Source organism: Vicugna pacos, chromosome 13, assembly GCF_048564905.1.
Source record: "Vicugna pacos chromosome 13, VicPac4, whole genome shotgun sequence".
Lineage (NCBI taxonomy): Eukaryota > Metazoa > Chordata > Mammalia > Artiodactyla > Camelidae > Vicugna > Vicugna pacos.
In genome coordinates, this window is record NC_132999.1 from 42,320,988 (window position 1) to 42,339,241 (window position 18,254).

The 18,254-nt window shown below is 36.7% G+C and overlaps 1 protein-coding gene across 1 annotated transcript in view; it reads left to right on the forward strand.

Annotated features, from left to right (window-relative positions):
* Positions 1-1,404: 1,404 nt before the first annotated feature.
* PSMB2 (proteasome 20S subunit beta 2) overlaps positions 1,405-18,254 on the forward strand; it is a 30,929-nt gene continuing 14,079 nt past the window's right edge. The window contains exons 1-3 of the mRNA XM_006212697.4: positions 1,405-1,630; positions 6,053-6,175; positions 8,684-8,754. Coding sequence (XP_006212759.1) covers positions 1,540-1,630; positions 6,053-6,175; positions 8,684-8,754 — 285 coding nt within the window. The 5' untranslated portion in view covers positions 1,405-1,539. The remainder of the gene's footprint in view (positions 1,631-6,052; positions 6,176-8,683; positions 8,755-18,254) is intronic.

An 18,254-nucleotide genomic window follows, 5' to 3' on the forward strand; every position in this document is an offset into this window, starting at 1 on the left:
CACACACACTTTTTTCTAACTCTAAGATTTGGTTATTCTAAGACTTTAATTAGAGAAGGGATTCTCCCTAATTCCTAGTGAAGTAAAACAAGGTACATCTGAAAATTCACTCTCTTCTGTACTGACAGGAAGCTAGAGAATCTCTACTGTGACTTAGCTATAGGAGATTTCAAGAGTCTTGAGAGAAAAGAGGAAAGAGCCAGCTTAGTTTTTTTTTTTTAAAAATTGGATTTTCCAATTCAGAATTCTGCAGCCTTTATGAATGAATGAATGGATGAATATCGGTATATACAAAAGAAAAAAGGTCTGGAAGGATACAGACCTCTGGTGTGTAGTTACCTCTGGTGGGATGAGGAGAGATATTTAACTCTTCACTTCTGTATTATTTGCGTATGCATGTATATAGTATAACTATGCACTTCTGCAATTATAAAACACACACACTGACAGAGAGTGAGAGAGGGAGATTTGAGAGACTTCTTCCCCAGTGGTGTTTAAGAAAAGGATCTTTCTAGGATGATGGATACATCTGTGTTCATAGTGGGATGGTTGACTTAATGACCTCACTTGCCCCCGGCATCCATCCCATGATAGATGGGCTGCCCAAGACTCCTCAGGCTCTTATGTTCCTTCATGGGCAGAGAGCTGAAAGAAACATTTAGAACAAAGTAAGGACTATACATTTCTGCAGAAGCAAATGAATTGCCTAGTTATGTTTGGAGATATCATTGCAACTGGTTTTCCATTGCTGAGGAAGCTAGTAATGGCTAATATGAAGACTCAATTGTGAAACTATTCAAATGTCAGAAACTCATCATGGAATATTTCAGTTTTTCCCAGAACGGCTGCAAGATATAGAGATGGCCGTGCTTTTTCCTATTAAAAAATGAGTAATACACGAGCCCTGTGAAACATTCAAACAATATATATGCGTATAAAATAAAAGTGAAAGTCCTCCCTTCAAATCATTGTTACTAGAGGTAACAACTGCATATAATTTGAGGTAGAAACATCTAAAATTGATCTTTCTTGATTTTAGTCTTCATGCTTAGATCTTTGACTCAGCCATATTTTACTTTTGTGAAGCATGTAAATAGGACTCCTTTCAAGTTTATTTTTCTCTAATCTAGCTTGCAGGGAAGGGGTTTCTGGCGATACTTTACCGAACAACAAAGGGAAACGGCCATCTAGGGACACACGCCTTTTGGCACTCATACGTGCTCGGCATTTTATATATAGTGCGTGATTCCCTCTTCAGGAGAGTTTTAAACGTTTAATTATAAACAAAGAAACCAGGCTGGAATTGCAAAAGACCGCGACAGGGCAGAAGACGAGGACAGAGTTTAACTAACCGAACGCCACGCCTCCTTTCCAACCTCTCGCGACAGTTGTACGTCATCCAAGAGCGCCGGTGCCTGGGGCGGTCGCGCGGCCTGCGTCGCGCAGAGTTTCGCTCCGTGGTGCTGTCTCACCGGTGAGGCCAAGAAGCCGGCTAGTCCCGCGCTCTACAGAACCTACAGCCCCCGGCCTCCCTCCGCCATGGAGTACCTCATCGGCATCCAGGGCCCCGACTATGTCCTTGTCGCCTCCGACCGGGTGGCCGCTAGCAATATTGTCCAGATGAAGGACGGTGAGAGGAAGCAGGGGAGGCCCGGTCGGGCCTGGGTGTAGGGGCAGCCTGGGGGAGTTCGTGGGGAGGGTGGGTGAGTACCAGGCAGGTCTGGGAGTTGGAACCCCGCCGTCCCTGGTCTGCACTTGCTTAAATTTAGAATTAGAAGACAAGTGGACAAACTTAGGGCCTTGACTTTCGCTCCTCCCAGGGCTCCTGGGTCTGTGCTCTGCTCAGGCTTTCGCTGAATGCTTGCTAGGCGGGAGTTGCCTAATGAAATTCAGTTTTTAAGTGTTTAAGCGCCGGCCCGGCTCCAGGCTCCCTAGACCCCCTAATTTCTGATAAATTTCCTGTTGTCGCTGCTGATAAGGTTAGTTTGCTGGCAGCATAAGGTGGGATCCTGGGGAGAGTAAGGATATGGCACTAGAAGCCTGGCATTTCCCTTCCGCTACCTGTACTTCCGGTATCTTAGCTCTGATCTTTCTTTTCCAGGGCACTGGCTGCCAAGTTTTCCTTATATTTAAGTAGTTAGTGGAGTTAGGAAATAGACCCCTGCCACTTATTTGCTTTATGATTCTGTACAAGTTATTTCACAGTGCCTAGATTTCCTCATCTGCTGAATTAGTTTAGTAGTACAAACCTCAAAAGCTTGTTGGGAGAATTGAGTAAAAAAGTTTCGTGCAAATGTTTATTAGCACCGTGACAGATACGTTAGTAGTAAACATACTAAGCACTTATGTACCGAATATTTTAAGCGATTTACATTAATTCATTTAAGCTTTTGAGATAGGCGTTATTACATTGCCACTTTACAGATGACAGTTCTGAGGCATAGAGAGGTTAAGAAACTTGCCTGAGGTCGCAAGTAGCAGAACTCAGGTTCAAACCTATTCAGTTTGACTCTTTATCTTTTGCCATAATTGCTATTCTTTACTGTCTCCCTACAGTCAGTACTCAGTAAATAATTTTAAAAGGATTTTGGTTGTTGGTCTTCAGAATCTAAGAGTGTGTTTTCATGATTGATCATAAACATACTACTTGGAAAAGTATTATTCTCTGGCTCAGATGATCTAATGTTCATTTGACAAATAGGTTTTGGGCACCTGTGTGTCTGTTACAGAGCAAGATGCTGAAGGATGCAAAGAATGAGATGTGGCCCTTATCTTGAAAGTTACAATTTAATAAGGGATTCAGATATGTGTACAAATAATTATAACACAAGCTAGAAAATGATGCTGCATGTGAAAAGTACATCAGTCGTCTTGGGTAGTTCAGAGGAAGCAGAGATTGTTTTTATATAATCCAGAGGAAGAAGAGATTCTAGTTGTAGAGATTAGGGAAAGCTTTGAGGCTAGATAACAGTTCACTTTGGGCTTAAGGAAACAAAAATTCTTAAATTTGTTAAACACCTATTGTATGAATAGTTCCTCAAATTACATTATTTTATGAAATTTCATTAATTAGTTTGTAGACATTTTATTTGTAAACCATGTTTTCGAAAGGTTTAGATTTGTTTTTTGAGAGTAATTTGTCCATTATTTTGAATACTAAGGCTTTGACACTCAAGTGATTTTAACGTGAAGTAGTGTCTAGATAGAACTGTAACCAATCAGTACCTTTACAGGTGTTCTGTTTCATCACGATAATGTGTATGAAACCACTTCAAAAAACAGAATGTGTTTTAAGCCTACTTACATACATAGTACTTCTAGGTGTTGTAAGGTATGCAGCACATTGGGTATGATCCATAAAAGGGTCTAAGACATTAAGAAAACAAGGAAATACATGCTACAATATGATTTTGTATGATAAAAGAAGTATCAGTAGTAAGTATAAAGTTAGTTTTTAAATTAATGATTTCAGGAGTAAATCCATAGGGTATTCAGAGAAAAGATGGATCACTGTAGTGTAGAAGAAAGATGAATTTGAATTAGTTCTTGAAAAATGGTTGGAAATAATTGATTTTCCCAATAGTTTTTTTCTGGTATAAAATGTTTATGATAGAAGCTTTGGAATTGTATGAGGACTTTTTCCTACCTTTCATTTCATGAAGGAACTTGTAGGGTAGGCAAGAATGCTGAAAATGGGTAACTTAAAAAAAAAATCTTTTAAAGAATTTTTTTTTAAGTATAGGTGATTTACAATGTTGTGTTAGTTTCAGGCATATGGCAAACTGACTTAGTTTTTTATGTATATATGTATACACATATACACACACACACACACACATACATATATATTCTTTTAAAGATTCTTTTCCATTATAGGTTATTACAAGATATTGAATATAGTTCCCTGTGCCATGATTCTTGTTATTTATCTATTTCAATGAGTAACCTTTTGAGATTCATTTTCTCCAGGTAAAAAAAATGAGAGTAATATTTCCAGTCAATTTTTGATTTGTCACTTTGTAAGATATTTTGATACTATAGAGGAGATATTTCCTAGAGATCGCTTGCTTATTAAAATGACAAAACTCTTCATTTTGGTTATATGCCACTTTTCATTTCTCTTGTTTCCTGGCTTGCGTAGAATTACTTTTAAATTACTCAGAGTACCTTAGCCCACACAGATTATTCTTTTTTCTGAATTCCTATAGCCTGTATAATCTGAACTACACTGTCTAACACTGAGTATGATAATGTACAATGCACAGTTTTCCCCACCAATGAGTTAGGCAGGGGTGGATGATAGTATTACCATTTCACACACATGGAAACTGGGGCTTAGAGAGGACAAATAATTTGCCCAAATTCAGAGTGATGAGCCTAGAATGTATCCAATGTCTCTTGGATTCTAGTCTAGTTGGCTTTCCACAGCATTGCACACTGCTATTGCTTATTTTGTTGTTCATTTGCATCATGTATACGAATTTGTAAGTTCTTTGTAAAGGATCAGAAATTGCCTGGAGCTACATAGGTTGTTTCCTGAACAATTTAGGGAGCCATTAGCATCTATTACTTTTGTTTCTATATCCTCCTTTCACTCACTGGACAGAGAATAGATGTTTAAAAAACACTTTAATCTTGTATTAAGTTCATTTCAAAATTGAACAATTTACTGCCTCAAAATTTAGTATTTCTTCCACATGTACCATAGATTCTTTATAAACAAGAAAAACAAACTTTCCCTTCCCCCAAAATAAGAACAGCTTTTTTCTTATTATAATAATGCAAACTTAATAAGTAATGTTTTCTTACAAAATGATGCATATTAACTATAGACATTTTAGGGAATACGGATAAGCAAAATGAAGGAAATGAAAATACTTTTGCCACTGGCCCATACTTTTGCCACTGGCAAGAACTCAGATGCCAGTGGCGTCTAATACACTTCTGATCCCTTTTCTTTACATAGATAATATAAGTGAATTTTTTTCTTTCATAAACAAGTTTGTAAATTAATAGTCTTTAAATCTCCTGTAGCCTATAACAAATAAAAGTATGTTTATTTAGGCATTTCAAGGCAATTTGATACTATCTATAGGCACATTTTATGTATCCCCCCCAAAGTCTAAGAAGCCATATTGCTGGTATCTACAACTCTCAAATACTTGTAAAGTATTTGACTGTAGCATTTTGTTTTTTAAATCCTATTAAGAGATTTTGACATTTCAGAAGCTTTCAAACAGGAGACATGTCTCCCAGGGAAGATTATTCAGCACTATTTGAGAAATGAAAAGTGAAAGTGAGAGTAAGATAGGGAGATTTAGCCTTTTTCTGAAGCTGCAGACTGAATATGGAGTTTTCTTCCTTGGGCACTAATTGCTGTATCTGAATATTTATTTATCTATTTAATCCGAATAAGTCTGGTTCAGCTAGATAAGATTAGAGTATCGGGATTTTTGAGGTATTTTTAAATAGTTTAGTGTTAACAATATTTGTTTGAATTTTTACTTTGGCAGTCATTTTAATTTTCTCTTTGCTTTGGAAATGGAGTTGGTTTCCTTTTTAAGGTGATTTATATTTTCAGTAGATTTTTTGTTGTTGTTCTTTCTTGAGATGGTTTCTTAATTGTAGCCCAGGTACTTTTCATATATGCTTTTATATGTATGTGTATATAGTAACATTTGTATTTATAGAGACATTTCAGAGCCTTGTAATCATGAGCCTAAAGATAATGGCCATTGGCTCGATTCCTTCAGTTTCTTTAGTTTTTCTATCCCTTGCATTTTAAGTGCCCTTAATGTTTTGAAGTGTATTTTCAGTTGTCAACTTTTGCATATATTCTTCACCTGAAATTGACATTAATAAAATTAGCAGATAGACTTAACATGGCAAGTGAAAGAGAGTAATTGACATACTTGCCCATTAAAGTCTTCTAAAAACAGTAATTTATAAAATTATTCAGTACAGTAATTGATAAACCTGTTTGTGGTTTCCTATATAATAACAATAAATTTCTGATAAGGCAGTTTCTAACACTGTTTTTTCCTTTGAGCAGATCATGATAAGATGTTTAAGATGAGTGAAAAAATCTTACTCCTATGTGTTGGAGAGGCTGGAGACACTGTACAGTTTGCAGAATATATTCAGAAAAATGTGCAGCTTTATAAGATGCGAAATGGTGGGTATTACTTAGAATGTAGCTTTGGTTGATTTGTCTTTAAATTTGTACTGAAAAAGAATATTCCCTACTGGCAGTTCTATACATGAGCAGGCCAATGTGGTCATATTTTTATTTGAGTCTTTCTATTTTTAAAATCTTATCTAAATCCTCCTTCTGAGCCTGAAGATTTTCTACAAAAATCCCAGAGCAGAAAAGAGAAACATTAAAGCATAATACTTGAGAGATAAACGAACACCATCTTGGAAAATGAGTATGTTAATATCAGACTTTTTAAGTGTTAGAGAATATAATTTGAGCTAAAGTATATCTGAAATCTCAGAGCTTAAAGACCTAAGTTAAACTTGGTTTTACTGTATTTTTATGTGACAAGTCACTAATTCCCTCAGGCCTTTATTTTCCTTACATCTAAATTGGTATTATTATAATAATATTAATGAATAATATGTATGAAAATGCTTTGTAAACTTAAAGCTCCATGAAATTGTAGGAGATTTACTGTGTCATGAAAGGGTTCTGCTTTGCCTCTTTGGTAGGTTATTATCTAGGGAGGGAGATAATTAGGATTTTTGTGAGATATTTTGTGAACTCTCTCTCGGGCTAATGAACTCTTATGCAGTGGGAAAGCCTCCCTGTGTAATAATACTCGCCACTAGCCCTCTGATCGAAGAAAGTTTATAGTGACGCTCTAGCTCTAGCAGAAAGAACATTCCTTTCAGTTAACTTACCTCGCAGTGTAATGATACTGATAAACACAGCACTGCTATAATGTGGCACTGTGAAGGAGCTTAATTTGAATATAATATGTGTAGAATGACTAGATATGATCCATTTGTATAGTTTTTTAGGCAGCAACTTTAACATCATGCATTCAATTCTGTAAATATTTTTGAGAACCTCATCCATGTTATGCACTCTGTCTAGTACCACAGAGAATTCAAAGATGAGCAGGGCTTACTTCCTGCCATTCAGGAACCTAAAGTACATGGTGCTTAAGTTTAAGCAAGTTTAGACTATTTAGATAATTACTTTTTAATGGTTCTACTTTATGCCTACATGGCAGATGAAGGATGCCTATGTTTCTGAAGTATAGTTGGTACAGTAATACTTCATTGTCCTGTCCTGGGAGAGGGAGGAGGAGTAAATAACGGAGTTTTCTGTTATGTGGCTCTTAGGGTCTAATGTTAGTACATAAAACAAAAATTGTGTATGGTTAAAATTGCCCTAAAAACCCCTTAAATTTCCTGTCAAGTATCGTTTTGTGTATGTAACCCTACATAGTAATTCGTATGCATATTAAAATTCAAGAATTAATCAAAACAAGGGAAAGAAAGAAAAATCTACATGCAGATGGTCAGGCATCAGTCTTTCCTGCCTTTAAGATACTTGTCAAATCCTTAGTGGTGTTTGCTTCTTTCATAGTTTAACATGTACTATAGACTTGTAAGAGTTAATATATATGAAAGTACCTAGCATAAAACTTGAAACATAGTAGCTGTTCAATAAATATTTCTTAGAATTTTAATCTAAATCCTACCTGATGTGACACTGGTGTTTGGAATGTTGTAGGAAATAACCATGTGCTGTCTTTCCAAACTGGCATTTTCTGGGTGGCTCTGCTGAATTGTGGGTCATTCTTGTGACTCTTGTCACTAGCTCCATTTTACTGGGGGTTTAAGTTCCAAAGTGAAGGCACTGTAGTGGGGGCAGGTATAGCTCAAGTGGTAAAGCCCAAGCCTAGCGTGCTCGAGGGCCTGGGTTTAAGCCCCAGTACCTCCATTAAAAAAAATTTTACATAAACCTAATTACCTCCAACACGCCCCACCCCACCCACCCAAAAAAACCCAAAACACTAAACTAACGAAGTGAGTGCATTGCTACTGCACACCTGATGCCATTCCTTGGGCTGCACTTTCGTTGGCATTATAACTTTATTTAGAGGTATTATGCTTGAGATCTCTATTTTTAAAATGCTATAGTGATAGAAACATTTTTTCCCCCTGTGGCTTGTACTTTTGAAAATCATAGTGTACTTTTTAATAAAATTACTTTAAAAAAAAAAAAAGAACACCTTATAAAGTATAACTCTGAGGCTGTCCTAATTTCCAGCCTCTCTTTTCCCAATTCCTTTTTAAAATAAACTAAAAAAAATTGTCATCTCAAGATCTCTCTCTTTTTTTCCAATGCCTATTTATTTGTACCTCTTTCCTTCTGTAGAGGAAACCACAGCCTGTTGATGAATGAACAGCTTAAGCAAAGCTGTGAATTTGATCTCACCATAGAATAGTTACCTTGGTTCTGTTTTATAGCTAGCAATTACTGTCAGTACTAACCAGCTATTTCACAACTTTTAATGAGGTGTAGGATTATGCTCTTCATTCTGTGTACTTTATATACTCTTCAGTGTCCAAAGGGTGGTAGTCTGTAAGAACAGGAGCAGTGGAATGTTTTGGGTACTGATATTCCTTCTGCTTCACGTTAAATATGATTATTTATCTCTTGTACCAGGTTATGAGTTGTCTCCCACAGCAGCAGCTAATTTCACTCGCCGAAACCTGGCTGACTGTCTTCGGAGTCGGGTAAGCAATATAGCAGGCAGCCTTAGGAGCAGGGAAATCGTCTGTGCTTCTTTTCTATCCTATTATACATGAGTAGTACTTTTTGCACCTTTTTGGTTTTCCTAAGCCCTTTCCATTGCTACATGCTTCAGTCTCTTCAGATTGGATTTTTCTTTCTGCATAAGTTGGTAATTAAAGCCCAGAGGTTGAATATACATTGCCAGAGAAATTTGGAATGGGGTACACAATCATGAAGGTCCTGTGGTGGCCTTTAACATTTTTTTCAAAGCGTTTTCATAGCAAACTATGTTTCTTAATTCCCGTGGTTGAAGGTCCCTACATAGTAGTAGAGATGAAACCTTGAAAATAATAATGCAGATTTCATCTTGAGATTAACTGTGTCTTTCTATGACTGTTCTTTCCATAGCATACAGAATTATTCTTCCTCACTTATTCTGGCCTTGTTACCTTAGAGCTGTCTTTGTTCCACTGACAGCATGTTAAAGGATGCAACAGTAAGTCAAGGATTGAATGAGGAAAAAAAGAAAGAAAGAAAAAAGGGTTGAATGTATTAAAGATTGTGTAGGATGTGCCAGGAAGGTTCATGTGATTGCTAAAGGTGTGTATTATTCCCTTCCCACAGGGACTAAGTAAATGGAGCCTTACCATGTGACTTCACCCCCTGTGCCTGTTTACTCATCTATGAAATCGAGATAACTTCCTAACCCCACAGGAGTGCTAGGAAAATGAATGCTTGTAAATCATAATATTTAACATTCATATGACTTTTGCCCAAAGCATTTTGCTTAATAATTTAATCTACTCACTATTCCACTGAGATATATAGTAGTTAATTCTCTGTCACTGATACGGAATGAAAGGCGTAAAGTGGCAAAGGGACTAGCTCCAGGTCACACAGCAGGTCAGGCAAAAGCTATACCAATGGCGTCATAATTACTTGCCTATTCTGCCTAGATAGTTCCTTGGTTTTTCAGTAGTGTTTTTAGAACAGAAGTGCTGTTTCTATTTTTATTATAATTTTAGTTTCATCTGTACTTGCTTAAGCTGAGTTATGACAGAAATATAAACAAGTACAAGTTTTTGTTTATTTACTTATTACAGATCTGCAGATCCTTAAAGCAGTTTATTTTCTAGTGCCTGATTCTGAAATGAGAACTTCTCAATTAATCAGATCTCTTTTTCTCAGTGCTAGCTTTGACCAAGCGGTTTGTGCAATATGGAGTCTGAAGTTTGAAGGGAAGCTAGAAACATAATGGATTGGGAGGAGGAGACAAATTTACATACATTGTTTTGATCTGGGTAAAAGGCCAGTGGCCTTTTTGTCCACTCCTCTGTGAGAGAGGAAAATGGGTCAGATATGACCTTTCCTGCCACTTAGAATTTCCTGTGATACTCAGTAGAGTATGCTGTGGCTTGCTGTGTAAAGTACTCCTCTGACTTGTCACCAGAACTGGAATAAGAATTCCAGCTTTGGGCACGATAAACACTTTGTCATAAATGCTACAGACATTAAGTGAGTTAAGCTCCTTTTAGAATTGAGATAAGAGCAGCTGTGTGCTTCATGGAAATGTAGTGAATCTGGTTAATCTCCTAACAGAAATGTTTGATGTCTTAACAAATAAATATCCTTTGTAGACAGTGACATGGGGCTCTAGTAAATATTGATTACCTCTGCCTTGTGCTTCTAGGCCCAAATCTTTGTTCCCCCACCTCCCTATCAAAACAGGTTGTTAGTTCTAAAATGTGAATTCATATTTTAGTCATTTTATTATGGGGTGGAAGGTGATGATAGTTTTTCAGTCTTCCTAATAAGTACAGTTACTAGATTTGGTACATTTGTACTGTCACAGCAGTTGGCACATGAGACTTATTTTCTTATTTTGAGTCACCCAGTTGCCACGTATAACTTTGTATTTGTAGCTCAAATTGTTTGATTTCCAATTTGCTGTGTGCTGTGCTGTTTGCCAGTCTTATGTAAATTAGTTCTGTAAGATTCAGGCAATTTAGCTTGGTGGTTAAACACAGTGTCTGGAATTACACTGCTTGGATTTAAGTATTTGCCCACTGACTTGCTAGCTGTTTGTCTAAGCTCAATGTCCCTACTTATAAAAATAACAGCGCCTACTTTGTAGCGTTATTATAAAGATTAAATGAGGTAATCATGCAAAGCTGTTAACACAGTCACTTTTGTTTTTATGTTGCTGTTACTGTTTGGTTGAAGAAGCAATTAAATAGCTATAAAGCAATTTCCTATGGGAGATTCTTTGTTGTGCTGTTTTAATTAAACTGCTATGCTGGTAAAGAGTGGATACTCATATTGACAGGGAAAATAGAAATAAACCAACACTGATCATCTATTATGTGCTAGAGTTTTTTCTAGATCAATACAGTTCCATATGGTAGCCACTAGTCATATGTGGCTATTTAGATTTAAAATAATTAAGATTATCACTAAATGATCGCTTCTCGGCCTTTTGGCTAAGATCAAGTGTGAAGATTATCACTAAATGAATGGATAAAAAATGTGGTGTGTGTATATATATATATATATATATATATATTCAACGGAATACTACTCAGCCATTAAAAAGAATGAAATTATGTCATTTGCAGCAATGTGGGTGGACCTAGAGGGTATTATGCTTAGTGGATGAAATAAGTCAGACAGAAAGACAAATACTCTGTTATCATTTATATGTGGAATCTAAAAAATAAAACAAATGTATATGACAAAACAGAAACAGAGTCACAGATATAGAAAACAAACTAGTGGTTACTGGTAGGGAGAGGTGAGGAGGGAGGGGCAAGATAGGGATATGAGATTAAGTGATACAAACTACTGTGTATAAAGTAAATGAGCAATAAGGATATATTGTACAGCACAGGAAAATATAGCCATAATTTTGTAATGATTTTAAATGGAGTATAATCTATTAAAATACTGAATCTCTGTGTTGTACATCTAAACTAATATAATATTGTACATCAACTATGCTTCAATTTTAAAAATTAAATTTATTCCTAAGTGTTTTTTTTGGTGTGATTTTAGAGGGGATTGTTTTTTTACTTTGCTTTTCTGACATTTCATTGTTAGTGTAAAGAAATGTAGCAGATTTCTGTATGTTAATCTCGTAACCTGCTACCTTGCTGAATTTGTTTATCAGCTCTAGTAGTTTTTGTGTGGAGTCTTTAGGGTTTTCTATGTATAGTATCATGTTATCTGCATATAGTGACAGTTTTACCTCTTTCCTTCCAATTTGGATCCCTCTTATTTCTTTTTCTTGTGTGATTACTATAAATTAAATTTAAAATATAGTTCCCAGGTGAGAGTCTCCTGGACTTTAAAAGAGAAATAAGCTTGGTTTCTTTAAAAAATTTTTGGTTCCTCAGTCCCTTTAGCCACATTTCAAGTGCTCAATAGCTATATGTGGCTAATGGCTACCATATTGGACATTACAGATATACAACATTTTTATCATCATAGACAAATCTATTGGACAGTGCTATTCTAGATACCTACATATAGGACCTTATTTAATGCTTCTTTAGACACCATAGGAAGAGTGTTATTCCCATTTTACTTATAAGGGTACTAAGGCTGGGTAATAGAGGACTTAAGTATTTCTCTTATGTGTCTAAGTATAACAGAGGCACATATGTACCCTGTAAAAGGCTGAAGTAAGATCCTAACTTCAAACACCATACTCTTTTGTACTGTTCCCTTTATTAGTTATTGGACTAATGTACAAGTATGTTTGTGTATTTACGGAGGCATGAAATTTTAATTCTATTAAAATTTTTAAGATTCATGCATAGGATTATATAGTTAAGGTATAAATATATGCCCATTCTAGGTGTTCAATTAAGTATTTGCTGAAGAAATGTCATCCAGTTAGGTCCACCTCTACCACTGAAAATGGTATTGTGCGTTTATACACTAAAAGAGAATTTTATTAAAGTATTCTTTAAAAAGAAAGTATTCCTAATGAATGGATGTTACTTCTTCATGTAAGAATTAAAGATGTAAGGTCAGCAGGAGGAGATGAAAAATGACACAGTTTGAGAAAAAAATCAAGAGCCTTCATTTTAGTTTTTATTTAGACGCTTGTGTACATTTAAGTTGGTCTACTCCTGGTGAGAGTCCAATGAGCAGAAAAAGGACTTATTAGGCTTTTGCTCAGGATTTGACTGCCCAACCTCAAATATTTATGAGACTTCTTTGAGCATGGGTTTTACAACCAGATATACCAGAGTTCCGAGTACTTCTCTGGTATGTACTAGTTTGTGTAATCTTAAATAAGTTACTTAAGTTTGCTGAGCCTCACTTTCTTTATCTGTTAAGAAGGAAGGAGTGATCAACTATGGCAAATTATTCTATGGATTTAATAAAATATTTGAATGAGTGTGTGATACCTCCCTTAAAAATAAACATTTAATAAATGACTCCATCATTAAGTATCTGCTATTTGGATTTTTGACAGGATTGTTTTGAAAATTTTGTAATGACTTACAGGCGTAGTTTGCATAATGCTTGTTTAAATTCTCCTTACGATTTGATTAATGGACTACAGAAGGGAGAGTGATGAACAATGGAGCTGTTTCTTCTTGAAATGAATTACGTGGCACATTTGGTATCGTCCATATGAATGCCCTAAAATTATCTGTTGTTATCCACAGAGATCTCCATTTTACATATGTGGAAATTGAGGTATAAACCAGCCAGATTTGATATCCTTGGAGAATGCGGAGTTTGTGTCAAGACTTGAGTAGAATGCTGGCGTCCATGGCCTGTAATCTTTAGGGCTTTACTACTGCTACTCACTGGCCAAAGTGTTTTCATAGAACCTTTTCTGAAGTGCTTGATGAGCCTTTGATAATTTGTCTTTTTATGGGGCTGTACTTGTAAATGCTGAGCAAATAAACAATAGAAATAATGAGCTGGAAAAATACCATCCAGCCTGGTGTAGTGGTTTTCAAACGTTATTACAAGAAGCTGCCTCAAGAAACTCACCAAGGAAGACCAGTGTGTTGAAATTTCAGCTCTGCTTCATAAAGATCAACTCAGCTTTTATCTATTTTATACATAGAAATTATGTGTAAGATTTTTATTTGAAAAAGTGGCTTCACTGTCCCCTTCCCACTAAGTTTGAAAACTAGTGGTATAGTTGAAAGAGCCCTGCTGCAGGAGGTATAGCAGTCTCTCTCTCTTGAGCTAGACGAAAAACCTTGGGAGAAAGAGGTGGTTTCTTCCAGCCCCCAAATAGCATGATTTAAAAATGCTACAATGTCAAATACTACAAAGTTACAGTAATCAAAACAGCATAGCATTAGCACAAAAACAAATCAGTGAAAACAGAATAGAAAGCCCAAAAACAAACCCACACAGCTATGGTCAATCTATGACAAAGGAGGCAGAAATATACAACAGAAGAAATACAGTCTCTTTAGCAAGTGATGTTGGGAGTGCTGGACAGCTATAGGGAAATCAGTGAAATTAGAACACTCCCTCACACAATATGCAAAAATAAACTCAGAATTGTTTAAAGACCTAAATATAGGACATGACACTATAAAAATCCTAGAAAAGAGCAGAGGCAGAACATTCTCTGGCATAACTTGTATCGATATTTTAATAGATCAGTCTCCCAAGTCAATAGAAATAAAAGCAAAAATAAACAAATGGGACCTAATCAAACTTAAAAACTTTTGCATAGCAAAGGAAACCATCAACAAAATGAAAAGACAACCTGTGGAATTGGAGAAAATATTTGCAAGTGATGCAACGCAAGGGGTTACTATCCAAAATATTCAAACAGTCCATAAACCCAATTTCAAAAAAAAAAAAATGCAATCAAAAACTAGACAAAGACCTAAACAGGCATTTTTCCATCTTCTCAAAGACATACAAATGGCCAACAGGCACGTGAAAAGATACTTAATATTGCTAATTATTAGAGAAATGCAAATCAGAACCACAGTTATGAGGGGAGGGTACGGCTCAGTGGTAGAGTGCATACCTAGCGTGTTCAAGGTTCTGGGTTCAATCCCCAGTACCTCTATTAGAAAATAAGTAAATAAATCATACAAAACACACAAAAAAGAGCTAGAATGTATACATTAGGAAGATCTTATGAGAGTATTTTGGTTTTAAGTGTAAATAAAAATAGATTTAAAAAAACACAGGTATCATCTTACATCTGTCAGATTGGCTATCATCAAAAAGTCTACAAATAATAAATGCTGGAAAGAGTGTGAGGAAAAAGGAGCCCTCCTACTCTCCTGGGTGAGAATGTAAATTGGTGCAGCCACTATGGAAAACAGTATGGAGGTTCCTTAAAAAACTGCAAGTAGTGCTACCATATGATCCAGCAATCCCACTCCTGGGCATACATCTGGAAATGATGAGGACTCTTAATTCAAAGAGACACATGCATCCCAATGTTCATAGTAGCACTATTTACAATAGCCAAGACAGGGAAACAGCCCAAGTGCGCATTGACAGATGATTGGTTTAAGAGGATGTGCTGTGCTTGTGTACACACACACACACAATGGAATATTGCTCAGTGAAACATTGCCATTTATAGCAATATAAGTGGACCTAGAGAATATCATACTAAATGAAATAAGTCAGAAATAGACAACTATTATATATCACTTACATGTGGAATCTAAAAAATAGTACAAATGAATTTACATGTAAAACAGAAACAGACTCCCAGATATAGAAAACAAACTTATAGTTACCAAAGGAGAGGAGGAGGAGGAAGGGGATAAATTAGGAGTATGGTATTAACAGATACAAACTATTGTACATAGAATAAATGAGCAACAAGATTGCTGTATAACACAGGGAACTATAGTCAATATCTTACAATCTATGATAGAAAATAATCTGGAAAAAAATATATAAATAACTGAATCACTTTGCTATACGTCTGAAACTAACACAATATTTGTAAATCGACTATACTTCAATTTTAAAAAAAAGATCTGATGTCACAATCATAACCAGACTTGAATTTATTTTTTTAGTGAAAGGGAAAGAATATGTAGGAACAAATTTCAGGTATGAGTCATTTCCAGAAGTGACTTGTCCCAGAATTCTGGCCTGAGTTTGAGTGTGTTTGGTCTGGTGAGCAGCAGGCATGTAGTGTTCTCTTGTTCTAGAAGAGCACTGTTGGCTTTGAGCCTTCTATTCTGACCACTAGGTTACTGTCCTCATGCCTTTGGTGGCTAGCACAAAGACATCATCTGTTTATTGGTCTCAGTGAGGTCATGTGACCTTGTGAACAGATGGCCCAGGTGAAACCTTGACTTTGCAGGTCTTGTCCCCTAGACACAACCAACCGTTTGTTACATGTGATTAAAATATCACTAACAAGGGTAATTTCACAAGCTTTTTGGCAAATATGGTTAGCAGGATGTGACATGACACAGCACTGCCTTCTTCCTCCATGTGCCATCTCCCTTGAGGCCTCATCTCCCCTGCTCGCCTCCGTGTCACCCACGCCTAGGCTTGCCTTCCAGCTCACCTGCTCCAGATGGGCGGCACAGTGGGAGGACACTGGCAAAGGCAGATGTGTTTATTTTCTGGAGACAAAATGTTGTGCTACCGCAGATGGCAGTGCCTTGGAGCAAATGACAGCCTTTGACACCACTGCCACACAGCCTGGGCATCTTGACAGACAGAGCTGGCTTACTTTTGGTGATGGGAAAATTGAAAACAAAACAAAAAAAAAAATCAAGATGTTCACCATGAAGCTCCTGGAGTTTCAGTGCAAGCAGGGATTTTTTCAGACCTGGAGAGCAGTTTTCTTCCTCACCAGGACTAACTGAATTTTCACTAAGCCAAGAGTTATATGTCTGTTAATTAGTTTGCCTACTAGCCTTAATAGAATGTAAAGTAAAAACTTAAAACATACTTCATTAAGGTGGACATTCAGTGGTATTGCAAAACACGTGTATCCCAGGTCACATCTCACTGGATTCTCTTAGGATTGGGAGTGGCTCACGTCTGCCCCATTGGAGATACCACTGTTCTATTTTTAGTGGTCATTTTGATTATCCAGAGGCCCAGGGACAGATGTGCCTTGAAGTTGAGATGCCTTAATTAGTATGACAACACTTTGTGCTTATACTGTTTTTCTGCCAAGAAGGATAAGAATTCTGACAGCTGCCCTTTTAAGCAGTTTGCTTATACAGTCATTAGGGCTTGACTGAGTCCTTTAAAGAGACACAAAGACTTGAATGTTGAATTGTTATACTTACTAGTCTCTTAGGAAAAAAATGGCTTAAGAACATTCTTCTTTGAAAGTCACTGGCTTTATCAGGAAACCTTTTTTCTTTCTTTTCAGATACGTGCTGTTTTTCCCAGTCCCAGTGCTGATAGAGTTAGGAGTTTGCAGGTGTAAAGTCTAACCCCCACCCCCTTCCCCATCTCTCTCCAGGGGGTTGTATGTGAGAAGGTGTTGCTTTCTCACTCAGAGAGCATATATGTGCTACCCTGTTGGATGCCTGCTGCGAGCATAGAGAACCCCTGTTCTGGTTGAATGGAATGAGCCTATTGGGTGGCTGGGATTGTGTGACCCCATAATGCCAACTTTTCACTTAAAGCATCTTTCCTATCTGCAATGGGAGTGAAGCAATATAGGTAACTGATTTAAATTTGTGTCATTTTGAAACTTGTATCTTGAAAATTATGTGGTTTCCTTTTAAAGTTTGGTTTAAGCTGGGGGCAGTAGAGTGCTTAGTAAAACATGTTTACCATTAGAAATACAGATTTACCCTATCTTTTAAGACTGCTTTAAACCAGTGCCCTGCCTGTGTGGGCATGCCCTCACGCACACTCACAGATACAAACACACATATACCTTGGCATCTTGGTGCTTCTCTTCACCTGCCATGTCTCAGGATCATGCAGGGTTATGAATTCAGGGGCTGATCCAAAAAACTCTGAGGTTTTCTTTATTCTCTCCCGCAGTTATCTAAAACGAGGGATAGTAGGAAGCCTTTGGAGGAAGAAATAGTGGACTGTTCTATTTCTTGGCCTCAGAGGTAGTTATGTGTGTGTTCACTTTATTCATTTAGCTATGTCTGTATATCTTATGCACTTTTATATGAATGTGTTATTTCACAAAAAAGTTTAAGAAAATAGAAAGCAAGGGCTTTTTAAAGGGGTAGGAAAGCATAACACATTTTTTTAAGTTACAAATGAAAAAAAAAAGTTAAGATTTACTATTACTTTTGAGTGTAGACAGTAGAGCAGATAGGATGAACTAGATTGGAAAGAAAAAGGGAAAGAGAGATGAAATAATCTCTGAATCTTTATAAACTGAAATGGCCCGCCAAAATTCTGCATTTCCCTTTCTGATGCCTCCTAATTTCTACAGTTTTGTGTAGCTGGGAAGTCCCATAGGTGCAGATAGCCATCCATTCAATAAATCTACAGCCTGCATTGTCCTTGGGGCTGAGGAAACAGAGATGCAGAACTCAGTGTG